This window comes from Antechinus flavipes, chromosome 2, assembly GCF_016432865.1.
Source record: "Antechinus flavipes isolate AdamAnt ecotype Samford, QLD, Australia chromosome 2, AdamAnt_v2, whole genome shotgun sequence".
NCBI lineage: Eukaryota > Metazoa > Chordata > Mammalia > Dasyuromorphia > Dasyuridae > Antechinus > Antechinus flavipes.
In genome coordinates this window covers 82,374,772-82,389,692 of record NC_067399.1, presented here as the reverse complement: position 1 = coordinate 82,389,692, position 14,921 = coordinate 82,374,772, and the positions used below count along the sequence as shown (strand labels likewise).

At 38.0% G+C, this 14,921-nt stretch overlaps 1 protein-coding gene across 1 annotated transcript in view; it reads right to left on the bottom strand.

Annotated features, from left to right (window-relative positions):
- Positions 1-14,921, bottom strand: part of GALM (galactose mutarotase) — a 53,548-nt gene that overhangs the window by 18,523 nt on the left and 20,104 nt on the right. Inside the window, exon 4 of the mRNA XM_051975147.1 lies at positions 14,770-14,851. Coding sequence (XP_051831107.1) covers positions 14,770-14,851 — 82 coding nt within the window. The remainder of the gene's footprint in view (positions 1-14,769; positions 14,852-14,921) is intronic.

The window sequence follows — 14,921 nt, the reverse complement described above, 5'->3', positions numbered from 1 at the left end:
CTCAAGGTCATGGGTTGAATTGTTCATTTCTCTAAAGCACTTCTCTTTGGGCAATATCCTTGTTTATTTTAGGACAGGATCTATGTTTTATATATGTGACTATATCTTGAAAACATGGATGGGAAAAAACCTGGAACAATTAGGAGTAGGGGCAGAAAGGGAGCTTGGTGGACAGGAGGGAAGATGGAATGATTTATAATGGCTTATTTCAATCCTTCTAGAGATAGGGCAGATGGATGGCAGTTAACTGAATGCTAGGCTAGGTTTGAGAGAAGGGCCTAGAGGGGATATCCTGCTCAATGACATCTTCCTTCTCCCTGGCTGACCTGAAAGCTTGTAAAGACAATTCAGCTTAATTGGGCTGGCAGAGACAAAAAGATTTGGAGACATAACACTCTAGAGTCTTAGTCCTCAATCTCAATCTCCAATCAACAGGGATAATAGTAATATCTTTGTCATAGGGTTGTTGTGAGCCTTAAATGAGAAATGCTAAATGACCTCAAACATGGGCAAAACTTGCTTTCATTTAAATTTCCTTAGCATTGGGGTCAGGGTGGAAAAGATCATATTGCAAATTCCTTGCATGAGGATAAATGGTATTTTTAAAAAATCTTTTTAGCTACTGAAGGTAGAAACATCTGTTTTCTAGTTAGTGTTTCTGAGCAAAGGGCTAAACTCCATTTCTAAGTCTGAGAAAATTTAGAAGAGAAGGTAATGGTGAATTGGCTGTATAAACTGCTGGGATTAAAAAACAAAGCTCTCCAATCAAACTTCTTCAAAGAAAGCATTAAAAATATATTATCTACTCCCTTTAGAATAAATTCTGTGTTTCTCCTTTGGATCCTTGCCAAGATTCAGCTTGATATAATATTATATAAGACGTATAACTCAATTCTCCATGCTGCAAGGACAAGCTCCTTTGTGCCATTTCTACCATGGGCTGCCTGCACCTTGACCATCATTCCTGCCCCTCAGCCCCAGGACCATAGAATTGTTATCACTGAGGCACTGAACTCTTGAGTCTTCCTCTTATCTCACCCAGAAGCTGGTCTCTACTCCTCCAAAAATTTATACTCTGACTAGGTATTCTTTATTTTATTCATTCATTAAAATTCCATTTATTAGAATGGAAGCTCTTGTTTTTGTTGTTTTTTGGCTGAGGCAATTGGGGTTAAGTGACTTGCCCCAGGGTCACACAGCTAGGAAGTGTTAAGTGTCTGAGACTAGATTTGAACGCAGGTCCTCCTGACTTCAGGGCTGGTGCTCTATCCATTACACCAAAACTAGCTGCCCCTGTTGTTGTTGTTTTTAATACATACATACATACATACATACATGGCCCGGTACAACGAATGCTCCCATATATGTACTCCTTCCTCTGTCTCTGTCTCTCTCAAACACATTGTATTCATTTATGTCAAAAATCTACAGTTTTTCTATCAAGAAAAATTTAAGCCTTTTTGCTTTAGAATTAATCTTCATAATATGCTATCATCGTTCCCAATTTATTTCATATTATTCCTTGATGTGAACTCTTTGCTCAAGATCAAGGTAGTGGACTGTTGTAATTCAGTCATTTGAGTTATATCTGATTCTTGATGATCCTGTTTAGAGTGGTGTGCCTTTTCCTTCTCCACTCATTTTAAAAATGAGGAAACTGAGGTAATCCAGGATTAAGGGACTTGCCCAGGGTCACATAACTACTAAGTGTCTAAGGCTGAATTTGAATTCATGAAGTGATTCTTCCTGATTTCAGGCTTGGAACTCAATCCACTGTGCCTCTTGGGGTAGTATATTTTTAATACCTTCTTTGAAGAAGTTTGATTGGAGGCCTTTATTGATTTTTTTATCTTCTTCCTACTTTTTTAAAAGGGGCTATTCTGGGGCAGGTAGTGATTGGACAATGGATAAACTCATCCAGCTAGATGACACTTCTAGCAGTGTGACCCTGGGTAAACCACATAATCCCAAATCTCTTCCCCCTCCTCCCCCCCAAAAAAAAAACAGGGAATAAAAGGAACTATTCTTAGCCCCTGAAACACTCTGAACTTTAATGCCTCCAATCAGGAAGAACATGCCAGGAAAATTAGAAAATCTTCAAGAGTAAATGTGTTCTAAGTCTCTGACACAAAGTAACATAGTTAACAAAGTTTATCCCATGTCCCACTTTAGCCCCCATAATAAGGGTAGGGACCATTCCCATCTCATTTTAATTTTTAATCTCTCCACAATTTAGCTATTCCCTGTTTGTGGGATGTCCTCTGATACCTTCTTTACCATCTTTAGTCTTTAAAATCTAATAGGAATGTTCCCTTCTTGAATCAATAGCATCTTATGCCCTTCCTCCAGCCTCCCTAGATAAGGACCTAACTTATTCTCAGAGTATTTTATTTTGCACCCCTCTTGTCCTCTGCTTAAGGCAATATTGTGTAATTCTGGTTTCAGACTAGTAAAGAGACTGTGCCTTGTTTCCCATCTCCCAGGGAATGGGAAGTGTATACACTTGGGAGATGTGAACAAAGCTTTTTCTTCACCTTGGGTAGGGGCTGGTAACAAGGAGAAAGAGAGAATGAGGGCAGGAGTGGAGAGAAGAAAAACTCTTGAGGGTTTTTCTTATTTAGCTCCGAGGATCAAGTATCAAAAGCCCACTAAAGCCTGGCTGATATCATCACCTGAGAAACTGGCACAGTGTGCTAGGAAGCAATGAGGGGAGCAGAGGGGAAAAGAAGGTAGGATGGGCACAGGTGTCCCTTTGATCCAGAAAATCAGCTACAGGATTAGGGGACAGGGACATAAGGAATACATATTTATATTTATGTGCCTTCGATGTGCCACAGAACAATCCTGTCCAGTTATTAGCTCCATTTTAGGATAGAAGAAACCAAGGAAGACAGAGATGAAGTTACCTACTTTGGGATGGGGGGAGACTGTTTCCATGTATTTATTAGCCAAGATTTCCTAGATGGGGTCTCAGAGCCAAGAGAATGAACACAGATAGTCTCAAACATCTGAGTTTGGTGGCTTATTAGTGAAGGCAGAGCCCATCTCATTTTAATCTCGCTCCCACAGTATTAGCACCAGCTGCCCAATAAATGTGAATGGAACTCAGATGTAGCCTCAGTCAGAAGGTCTATCCAAAAAGAATCACAGCAAACCAATAGTTAACACCCAAGAGAGGGTGAGGGTCAGCTTGAGGGGAGGAAAGGGGGTGACAGTTGGGGAGAGGAAAGGTCCATTTAGTATTATTTTATGTGACTGAATTTGGGAAGAGGGTGAAGGAGGAAGTGGACAGTAAACTCCTGATACTTGATTCTAAAATTTTGCTGGATATTTCAGACATAAAACACTACAGAAGCCTCCAAACAGATTAAAAATGGACAACTCCATGGAGAGATTAAATACTATATTGATTAAAACAATAATTAATGCATATTGACTAGAATAGTCTAAACTGCTCTGAGGTTGGAGACTTTGGAGGTATCTGTTTTGACTCTAGAACAGAGAGAAAAGCATGTGGCAGCCTGGGGCAACAATTATAAGAACAAGAACTGCAAACTGGGATAAACTACAGATGCTATATCTCTTTGTCCCTCTCTGCAATGACATTCTGCTCTCAACCAGAATACTAATTGGTCTAAAACCGGTTTGCCTAAATGTCATTTTAGAATGAGCTTACTGCATGAGTAAAACAGAATCTAGAGAATCACAGATTCTCTGAAGAGAAAGATTACTACCATGTTATTTGTGAATAATAATAATAATAATAATAATAAACGAGAGCCAGCATTTGTATGCTGCCTTATGGTCTGAAAAACACTTGACATATATTATTTAATCCTTACAACAATCCCAGAGAGATGTGTTATTATCACCATTTTACAGTCAAGGAAACTGTGGCTGGTAAGACGTTAAGTGACTTGTCCAGAACCCATAGAGTATTACCTTGCTACTCCTTAACTGGAGGTAGGGGAACAGAAGAGACAACTTCCTGAGTATCCTTGGTCAAAACACCTCTTTAGACCTTAATTCAGGGGTCCTCAAACTATGGTCCGCGGGCCAGATGTGGCAGCTGAGGATGTTTATCCCCCTCACCCAGGGCTATGAAGTTTCTTTATTTAAAGGCCCACAAATCAAAGCTTTTGTTTTTACTATAGTCCGGCCCTCCAACAGTCTGAGGGACAGTGAACTGGCCCCCTATTTAAAAAGTTTGAGGACCCTTGCCTTAGTTTCTTCCCCTGGAAAAGGAGATGGGGGTTGGGTTACAGCTCCTAATTAAGGATCCCATAATCCTCTAGCTCTCTTTTATATTACTGGTGGGAGGGTAAAAGATCCTGGATCTAGAATTGGAATAGACCTGAGGGTATAACTCACTTATTTTATAAATGAGGAAACCAAACTTCAGAGCAGAAGCCATTCATTAATGGATCTTCAGAACAGGAAAGGAAAATTTCATTTTTCTAGGTGCCATCATCTAACTTGTGGGCAGAAGTATTTGATTACTGGTTTTTCTTAAGAGGAAGGCTCTTCTACACTACTGGTGGGAGGGTAGACCTGCCGATTAGGAGAGATGTATAGCATCTAGTCCAATCCCCTCACTTTACAAATGAGAAAACTGAGGCCTTGGGAGGCTAAGTAAATTCTGTAAGATCCCACAGGTAGTCTCATCAGGGGTGAGTGGTCTATCTCAGTCTGTCAGACCCGAGCCATTGTGACACGGCTGCCTCATTCCTACTGGACACAAATCTTTGATATCCGCAGTACCTAACTTCAGCACAGGAAGAAAGCCTTTGTTCCCTCATGTGTACTTTGGCCTGATTCTTCTTGGTCAGCCTGTACATCCCTGCCACAACTAACAAGACAGTCAGGAATAGCCTGTATCAGATCCAATGACATGAAACCCACCTGAATAGCGCTTTGGAGGGTTTACTTTGCGGCTTCCCGACTGAGCTGTGAGGAAGGGACATTACCTATATAGATTTAGCTTCTAAAAGAACAGAGAGTGAAAATAATCACATCCACATAGCAACCTTCTAGTCCAGTTTGGCTGGAGGGAAAAGGGCGCGTTAGCTATATCTGGCGCCCGCCAGCTGGCCAGGAAAGCAGGGAGCTCCATAGAAGCTAAGGTTGCCAGGAAGCTTTACTGCTTTAGAAATCGGATCCCACCAGACCTTTGCTGGTGACTCAGAAAAAGACAATCAAAGAGACTCCCTGGAAAGGGAGAGAAAAATGTCACACAGCCTTTTAGGGCTTTCCAAATATCTCTGACAAACTACGATCCTATGAATAACTTCCCTAGAATTATAAAAGCACCACAAGCATTGAAGCACTTATCAGATGCACTTAAGAAACAGCCAATAGGACAGAAAGTAGGTCCTTAAAACACTGATTCTTATCAAGCCTGAGAAAGTTTTATTTTGTTTTCTTTTTGTTGTTCAGTTGCTTCTCACTTGTTTCTGACTCTGTGACTCCATTTAGGTTTTCTTTCCGTTTTTGGTTTTTTTTTTTTGGGGGGGGGGTTTAGGCAATTGGGTTAAGTGACTTGCCAAGGTCACACAACTACTAAGTATTAAATGTCTAGGGCCAGATTCGAACTTGGATTCTTCAGACTCCAGGCTGTAGCCACCATGCCATCTAGCTGCCCCTGTTTAGGGTTTTCTTGGCAAAGATACCCAAATGGTTTGCCCTTTCCTTTTCCAGTTCATTTTACAGATGAGGAAACTGAGGCAAACAGGATAAAGTGTCTTGCCCAGGGTGACACAGCTAGTAAATGTCTAATTGAAGTCAATCTTCCTGACTCCAGTCCCAGTGCTCTGTTCACTACACCACACAACTGCCCTTATTTTTTGTTTACTCTGGCTCAGTAGTAGGTAATGGACAAAGGATAAAACCATTTTAGCTTTACATGTCTTCTCTGAGACAAAATACTATAATGGGAAAGAATGCTAGATTTGGTGTCAAAGGACCTGGGTTCAAATCTCACCCCTGACACTAATAGTTGTGTCAATTTCCTCATCTATAAAATAAGGGGTGGTCTGGGTCGAACAGCGGAGGGGCTAGCCTAAGACATTTAAACAGCTGTGAGATCCTGGGCCAGTCACTTCTCACTTCAGTTTCCTTATCTGTAAAATGAAGGGAGAGGCTGACTAGATGAACTCTGAGGTCTCTTGGAGAAAGGTTAAGGCTCTATAGTCAGAGGAAATGAGTTCAAGTCATTGAAGACACTTCATTTTTTAATCATGCTTGCCTCGGTTTTCTAAAATGAAACAAAACAAAACAAAAAAAAAGAAAGAGGATGCTGATTAAGGTGGCCCCTGAGGTCTCTCTTTCAACTCTACATATATGATTCTATGATCCTTTCAGTTCCAAATTTAAGCTTATGTTCCTTTTATAAGGGCAATGCACCAAAGCTTTACTTTAACCAAATGCCTGAGTTACTGAGATTTATACATCACCAACGGATGGAAAAAAAGACTATATACAGTCAATGCAAGAAAGGATCCACTATGTTCTCACTGTAACTGTTTTTTCCCCCCCATATTATCTTAAAGAACTACTGACTACCTACAGTGATGGTGGAAACCACCCCAACGTTTAGTTCTACGTCAGCATTTTCTCGTAAGAATGGCTCATCTGATGGGCTTTTTGAGAAGAGCAACGGATAGGAATGGCATTTAGAGAACGAATGTAAGCATCCAGTGACAGATACACCCAGGGCCATAAAAAGATGACTATTAAAATAAATATGGGAGAGGGATGTCAGATTAGAAGGTACATGATGTGGTTGGTCGAAAATAGAAGGGCTGTTGAGGAACATGAAGTCAATCATTAAGAAAGGACACTGTATAGAAATGTGCTTTTTTGGTCAAGGCAATTCCCAAATCTAAAATGACCACATGAAAATAACCAATAGGGTCTTGATGGTCTTGATGCTGGGAAGAGGCACAAGAATTCATTAAAATGTTGCACCTTGGAAACTTGAAAGGGCCTCATTTTATGAGCACCCACACATACTCAAAGTACTTTTTATTTCTCAGTGCAATGTGGCTTCAGGTTAAGCTTAGCCACTCACTTTTCAGAATCCCCAGCACTTTGGTGCATTCATTTATACGAAAATAATGTTCTCCCTTTGGAGGTGTGAGATGAATAAGGAACTTCAATTCTCCAGACAGGTAAGTCCTAAACTATGAAATGGTAGGGGACAGGTTGTCCTGAGCTATGAAAGCTTTTTGTGAGAAAAAAAGCAAATCTTATTGATTGATGAAGTAAGGGCAGCCAGGTGGTGTAGTGGATAGAGTACAAGGTCTGGACTCAGCAAAGCTCAAATTCCCGAGTTCAAATCCAGGCTCAGACACCAGTGTGACGGTAGGAAAGTTACTAATCTTATCTACCTCAGTTTCCTCAACTGTAAAATGAGCTGAAGAAAGGAAGGACAAATCATTCAGGATTACTGTTAAGCACAAAGAGCCAGACATAACAGAAAACAATGAAATTCTTGAATTTTTAGAGCAATTCTTATTAGAAGAGACCAAGGGCTTATCAAGTTGTATGCACCATGTTGTTGTATGGTTCCACTAATATACTATCCTATACAAGGTCATGTTTTACCCAGCTTCAATTAAACAGCCATCTAAGAATAAGCCCCTAAATATGACCATACCATCAGTCAGCTTGTTGAATAGAAGCTTAGAATGAAGTCACAGCTAAGTGGGACCTTGTCCTCTTGTTTGATTTCCGACCAGCATAAAATGCCTAGCCACGACATCATATTCTACCATACAGCCCAAACATCTGAACAAAATATGACTTCATTTAGGATGAGAATAGAGATTTAGCTGAACACAGCTAATGACTTTCCATATGACACTGAGGGATATTACAAAATGTTGACACTTTAGTTTCTGAAAACTTTGTTCAGTAAAGGACTGTTTGCCATCTGGGGTGGAGGGAGAGAGGGGAAAAATAGGAACAGAAGTGAGTGCAAGGGATAATGCTGTAAAAAATTACCCTGGCATGGGTTCTGTCAATAAAAAGTTATTTATATTAAAAAAAAAACTGTTCAAAGATTATAATGTTCTTCAATCTCTCCTCCTCCTTTTCCTTTCATGCAGTCAGAAAATGTAGGTTTGAATTTGGGCTGATTTAAATCTGCCCCTTTTATGGATATCTCTCAGTTGGGGAATGGTTAAATAAATTATGGTATATGTATGCTTCAATAATAAGAAATGATGAGCAGGCTTATTTTGGAAAAGCCTGAAAAGACTTAATATGAACTAATGCTGAAGGAAGCAAGCAAAACCAAGAGAACATTGTACACAACAATAATAAGATTATGTGATGATCAACTGTGATGGATTTGGCTCTTTTGACCAGTAAGGCGATTCAAAGCAATTCCAGTAATGGAAAGTTCTATGCACACCCAGAGAGAAAACTATGGAGATTGAATGTGGATCGAAGCATAATGTTTTCACCTTTTATTGTGGTTGTTTGTTTATTTTTTTTTTCTCATGGTTTTTCCCTTTTGGTCTCATTTTTCTTGCATAACATAAAAAATATGGAAATATGTTTAAAAGAATTACACATATTTAACCTTTTTCAGGTTGCTTGTTGTCTTGGAGAGGGGGAAGGTAAGGAAGAAAGGAAGAAAAATTTGAAACTCAAAATCTTACAAAAATGAATGTTGAAAACTATCTTTACATGTATTTGGGAAAATACTATTAGAATTTTTTTTAAAAATCTGCCATTCTAAGCAAGTCAACGTCACTTAATTTCCTCATCTGCTATGATAATGAAATTAATCTTGCCCTGCATCACCATAAAACTAAGATACTATAAAAAATGTGAGTTACAAAGTTCAGCAATGAAGTAATAGATTAAGAGACAGATATACACATACACGTGTGTGTGTATATGTCATAAACATGTTTGGTTCATTTTTGTTCTTATCCATTAGCCATAAAATGGCTGATAACAATCTTCTATTTCTGTTTTTTTCTGATATGTCACTAATAATGTGATAACTTCTTTGGCAAAGGAAGTTTGCCCCAGTTAATACTTAATCATCACAAAAAGGAATCATCAAAGGAAGACACACATCACTGAGACAAACAGAAAAGCCTCTAAATCAGTTCTTGAAAACTGGGAGAACTTCCAGTTCCACTAAGCTGCCAAATGAAGTCCATTCATCTCTGTTTCTCACAATTATCCTATCAGCTTTGACAAACACCACGTTGACAGTGACTGAAATGGTAGTATATGCTCTCCTCATCTCAGTTGTTGGGCTGAGTAGACAATGCTCAAATTCTGATTGTTGTTGGGTACATAAATTCTAGGCTTTCTCCTTTAATATCTTTTAGAGCTCAAAAAACTAAAAGATGATGGTTCTAATGTGACTAACAGAAAAAGTCAGTCAATATTATTTATTCATTGTATATGATACTGAGCAGAAATAGAATAGCAGTGAGAGATTGTGTATAAGTTGTGGAATATGACTGTGAAGAAATACTATTGCTCTCTAAGAAATGATAAAGGGGGCAGTTTCACAAAAATCTGGGAAGACCTATTTGAACTGATACAAAGTCAAGAAAGTAGAACCAGGAGACCAGTATAGACAGTAACCGCAACATTGTAAAATGATAATCTACCATGAAAGACTTCACTATTCCGATCTACAAAATGATACACAACAATTCCAAAGAGATCATGATAGAAAAAAAAATACAAGCTACCTTCTGGACTGAGTGTAAAGTGAAGCATTTTTTTCCCCTTTATTTTTCTTTCTTTTTTTTCCCAACAATGCTAAGGTAGAAATGTTTTATATGACTTCATAAATATAAAATGGTTGTTTTATTTCTTGACTTTTCAATGGATGGAGAGGGATTAGAGAAAGGGGTAGAGAATTTTAAGCTGAAAATTTTAAAGAAAAAGATGATTCCTAATTACTCTTCTGGATTTCTAGTTATGACAGCCTTATAAAAAATTAGCAAATATTTCTATACAGCTTCAAAAAAAAATCAATGATAGAAAAATCTGAAAAATACAGAAGCTATTTCATCCAGTCTGGAGCTGTGTGGAGGGTGGAAGCTGATAGAGGGGGAGAATTGAGGAAGTCAGTGTCAGCTCAGCTAAACTAGCAATAGAGAAAGAAAAGACCACAAGGGGAAATTATGCACACTCCAGAGAGCAAGCTGGAAGTGAATAAAGGCAGAAAAGAGGGAAGTCATCCCAAACTCCTTCAAACAGAAAAGCCCTTTGAGCAAGGGTGATTTGAACCACTGCCATTAAACAAGGGGCTGAAGCCAGATCCCATATCACAGGGGTGGAGACCTTTTTTTCTGCCAAAAGCCATTTGGATGTTTATAACATCATTCGCAGGCCATACAAAATTGTCAACTTACAGAACTCAAATAGCAGGAGGCTGTTCTACTCAGCTTTCAGCTCATCATCCTGTGGTTGATTATGCAAATGATTTTGCAGGCTTTATACAGGTTCCCCAACTCCTGCCGTATCAGAAGCAGGGGAGAGAATCAGACTCCTTGGGTCACTGTACAGGGATATGTCATAACTCATCAGTGCATTCATCAAAACACTGGAAGCAATGGTAGGAAGCCGGACCCACTCAATAGCGGAACTCCAGGGGAGGAATGACTATATAAAAGGCCTAAGAGCTATCATTTCCAACATCCCACTGGGGCCTGTTGAGTCAAAGGAGGGCAGAAACAATTCTCAAATGAGGATTATGTGAGAAGGAAAGAAGGGAGCCAAATCTGGAAATCATGGTGGGGTAATAGGAGATGGAGAGGAGTCAGGATTTTAAGCAGACAGTAGAGTTGGATGTGACCATTACATTATAAATTCTTTATGGGCAGGAAATGTCTTCTGCCTTTCTTTGTATCTCCAGGCACAATTTCTGACATACAGTAGGTACTTTATAATATTTATCCCCAGGAACAGTTCCTGACACACAGGAAACACTCCCTAAATGTTTATGATGTTTATTGATGGATAGAAAGCTGCTTTATCTAGACTGGCAGAGGTAATGGCCTTCTTACAGAAAGGAGAAAACCAAAGCTTCCCCTACTTCTCCACGTTGTACAGGGGATTTTCCTAAACACAAAATCCCAAATCAAAACCAAAAAGCTGAATATAAGTTAACATAATTAAGAAATATTGTGGCTTAAGGAAAGCCCCAAAGATTAATCTCACCAAAAGTAGACTCAGAGGAAAAAAATGGCTACAAGAACTACCAGGATGTGTGGATGAAACAGAAGAATGTTTTTTTTTTTAAAATGACATGTTAACTATAAGTGATTGCAAGGGATAATGCTGTGTAAAAATTATCCTGGCATGGATTCTGTCAATACAAAGTTATTATTAAATAAAATTAAATTTAAAAAAATGACATGTTAACTTAGGAGGAAAAAGTAAAAGGGAAATAGTTTAGAAAATAGGTTAGAAATTGGGGCAATTAGGTGATACAGTGGATAGAACACTGGAGTCAGGAGGACGTGAGTTCAAATTTGACCTCAACCACTTATTAGCTGTGTGATCCTGGGCAAGTACCCTAATCTCTATTTGCTTTAGTTTCCTCAATTAAGTTTTCTTAGCACCTTTCTCTGAGGATTACTGTGAGGATCAAACAGGAAGATGATTATAAAGCACTTGCTTACACATAACAAGTGCTACATGTCAGCTATTAATATTATTATTATCCAAGTAGCAAACTAAAAATAGATGAAGCAAATATAACACAATGTCTCCAGAAAACAACAGGAAGAATTAGAACAAAATCAAAAGTCTGAATATTTTTAAAAAATGTGCAGTATCTTTTATCAAAAACTTAGAAAATAGGTTAGGTGATAACTTGATAATCATAGAATTCCAAGAAAATTCCAATAGACTTGAAATGGAAAAAGCCATCCACATTCAGAGAAAGAATTATGGAGACTAAACATGGATTGAAGCAAACTATTTTCACTTTTTGTTTTGTTTTCTTCTTTCTTATAAGTTTTCCCCTTTTGTTCTGATTCTTGTTTTCCAACATAACTAATATGGAAATATGTTTTAATAGATTATACATGTATAACCTGTATCTGATTACTTGCTGTCTTGGGGAAAAGGGGTAAGTGAGGGAGGCAGAAAAAAAATCTTGGAACTCAAAATCTTATAAAAATGAATGTTGAAAATCATCTTTACATGTAATTGGAAAAATAAAATAGTATTTTAAAAAGTATCATAGAATTTCCTGAAAACCACTAGCAAACAAAAAGGTTGTACGTCACAGTTCAAGAAATCACCAAAAAAAAAAAAAAAAAAAAACAAAAACAAACCAACCCGTAAAACAAAACAAAACAACTGCCTACATTTTAGAATCTCCACACTTCTCATTTGTAAGACAACAGTCTGGTCCTTTACAGCTTCAAATCTATGACCTTATTTCAATGAAATTAAAAAAAAAAAGAGCATTTACTCTCCTGCTTTGATGGGAACTACTTTAAAGTGACATCAATTAGCAGCTAGAGCTTACACCCTAATGCCTGCCAACCATCTTACTACACAAATCACTTGATAGTGGGGGCAAGATGGAAGTGTGAATGGTTCTGTCTGAGCCACTTCAGTGGGACTGTCTGAATCAAATCTGGCTGATCAGAGAAAAGCCTCAACATTGGCTGGAGCAGTATCAACAGCATCCCTTGTGAACACATGGGCTGACATAATCATCCTGGCTCATACAGATAGAATTTTGTGATTTACACAGAAATTTCCTGAAGACAACGATTCTGTAAGGTAAGTATTATTATTCTATTTTACAGGAAAGGACACTGAGACTCAGAAAAAACATGTCAAATATTTTAGCCGCCATTTCTCTTAGTTCTTTGTATTTAATCTCCCATTGTTAAGCTCTTCCCAGGAATACCATTTAGAGGAAGAGTACAGATCAGCCATCCTTCCTTTGGTATCTCCTTCCTCCTGCTTTCTAGATCTCCTTTTAGGAGCTAGTATGGTGCCAGTAAGTGCATAATAAATGTTTGTTAAAAGATTGATCTGCACAGAATCACATAGCTACAATGTGATAAACTGAGCCCAAGTTATCTTATTATTCCAAGTCCAGCCAATTCTACCACATCATATACACTGCCTCTTGCCTCTATTATCTTGGAAAATTAACTCTCTTTTCACCAAAATGGCACCCAAATCATCTTTTTTTAAAGCATTAACGATATCTTATTATCTAAGTGCCTTTGGTATATATCAGACCAAAAGTGTCAAAACCTACATTCCACAAAATTCCCCAAATGCAATACAATCCAGGTTAAACTGTAATTAGAAAATGTTTAACAAAATAGGTAAAAATATAATACAACATAATACTGACTTGTGGTTTTCTTGTGGCCCCCTGAAGGGAGCTTTTTCCATTTTGGTTTGACATTACTATATTAAACCAGAGGTTCTCAAAATGTGGTCCAGAGACTCTTGAGGGGTCTTTGAACAGAGATACTTAATAATTTTTAATAGACAGATACTGAGGACTATAATAGAACAATCATAAGCAAAATTCTAAGGCTGGGAAGTATGACTTTCACTATTTATCTACGTCACCATTTATATTATTATTCAGTAATAAAAGGGGCCTGCTGGCTCTTGCCTAAATAAAGTCTCTAAGTAAAACCTAACCTCAAGAGCTTTCCTTTTTGTCCATCAATACTTGTCCTATATCCTGTTCTTTTGCAAATCATGTCCTTTATCAGGTTGTAATACTGAACAAGTCTCTGCTAATAAGGATAACTGAGTACCTACCTCACAGAATGGCTGTCAGGATAAATGAGATAATATTTGTAAAAACTCTAACTTAGCACAATGTCTAGCACAGAGTAGGGGCTAAATAAATGAGTTTTCCTTTCCCTTTTCCCCCATATATTTGATCAGTGCTAAAAAGGAGAATGGGCTATACCTCTCTAATAAAGGATCATAGAATCATGACTTTAACCTGCTAAAGACCTCAAAGGGCTTCCAATGCCCCAATTTCACAGATGAGAAAACTGAGGCCCTCAGAGTCAAAATCACTTATTCAGAGTCCTATACATGACAGGGCTGCGGTTCCTCTGACTTCAAATTTAGCATTTTTTCCACTATTCTTTTTTCAGGGGTCTTATGAAAATAAAACCTTCTAGTATAATGAAAAGAGCAAAGGATTTTTTTAAAACAGTATTTTTCTAAATACATGTAAAGATAATTTTCAACATTCATTTTTGTAAGACTTTTTTGCTCCAAATTTTTCTCCTTCCTTCTCTACCTCCCCCCTCCTCAAGACAGCAAGTAATTTGATATTAATTAAATATGGAACATAGGATTTGAAATAGGAAAGATTTCTTGCCACCTGGTTTGACTGGGTAATTAGTTAATGAACAATTATTAAATGCCTACTATGCGCTGGGTATTGTGTTAGGTGCTGGAGATAAAAGGACAAAGAATAAAACAGTCCTTACTTGTAATAAGCATATTTATCCTATTTTAACACCCTGGATGATGAGGCAGCTGGATCTGATGACTTCCAAGATTCTTTCAGCTCTAAAATCCCACAATCCTATCACGATGCAAAGTTTAGGTACTCTGCTAGGGGACTGGGCAAAATACTTTGAGACAGGGAGAGCTTTTTGTTTATCTTTACATCACACTACCATGAGGCGCAGAAACATGTACGTGCACACACACACACTCATTTACTTTCCTCACCCTCCCCCCCAAAAAAAAACTACCTTTGAATTTACTAACCAGTAGTGATCAGGTTATCATCAACAGGCAAAAAAGCTTCAGCATCTATACAGATTTCATGATCATATATATTCGGAGAACCCTAGAAAAAAGAGAAAATTGAGGAAAGATCGTAGAGAAAGGGATTTAACATTTTATCTGACTTTATATTT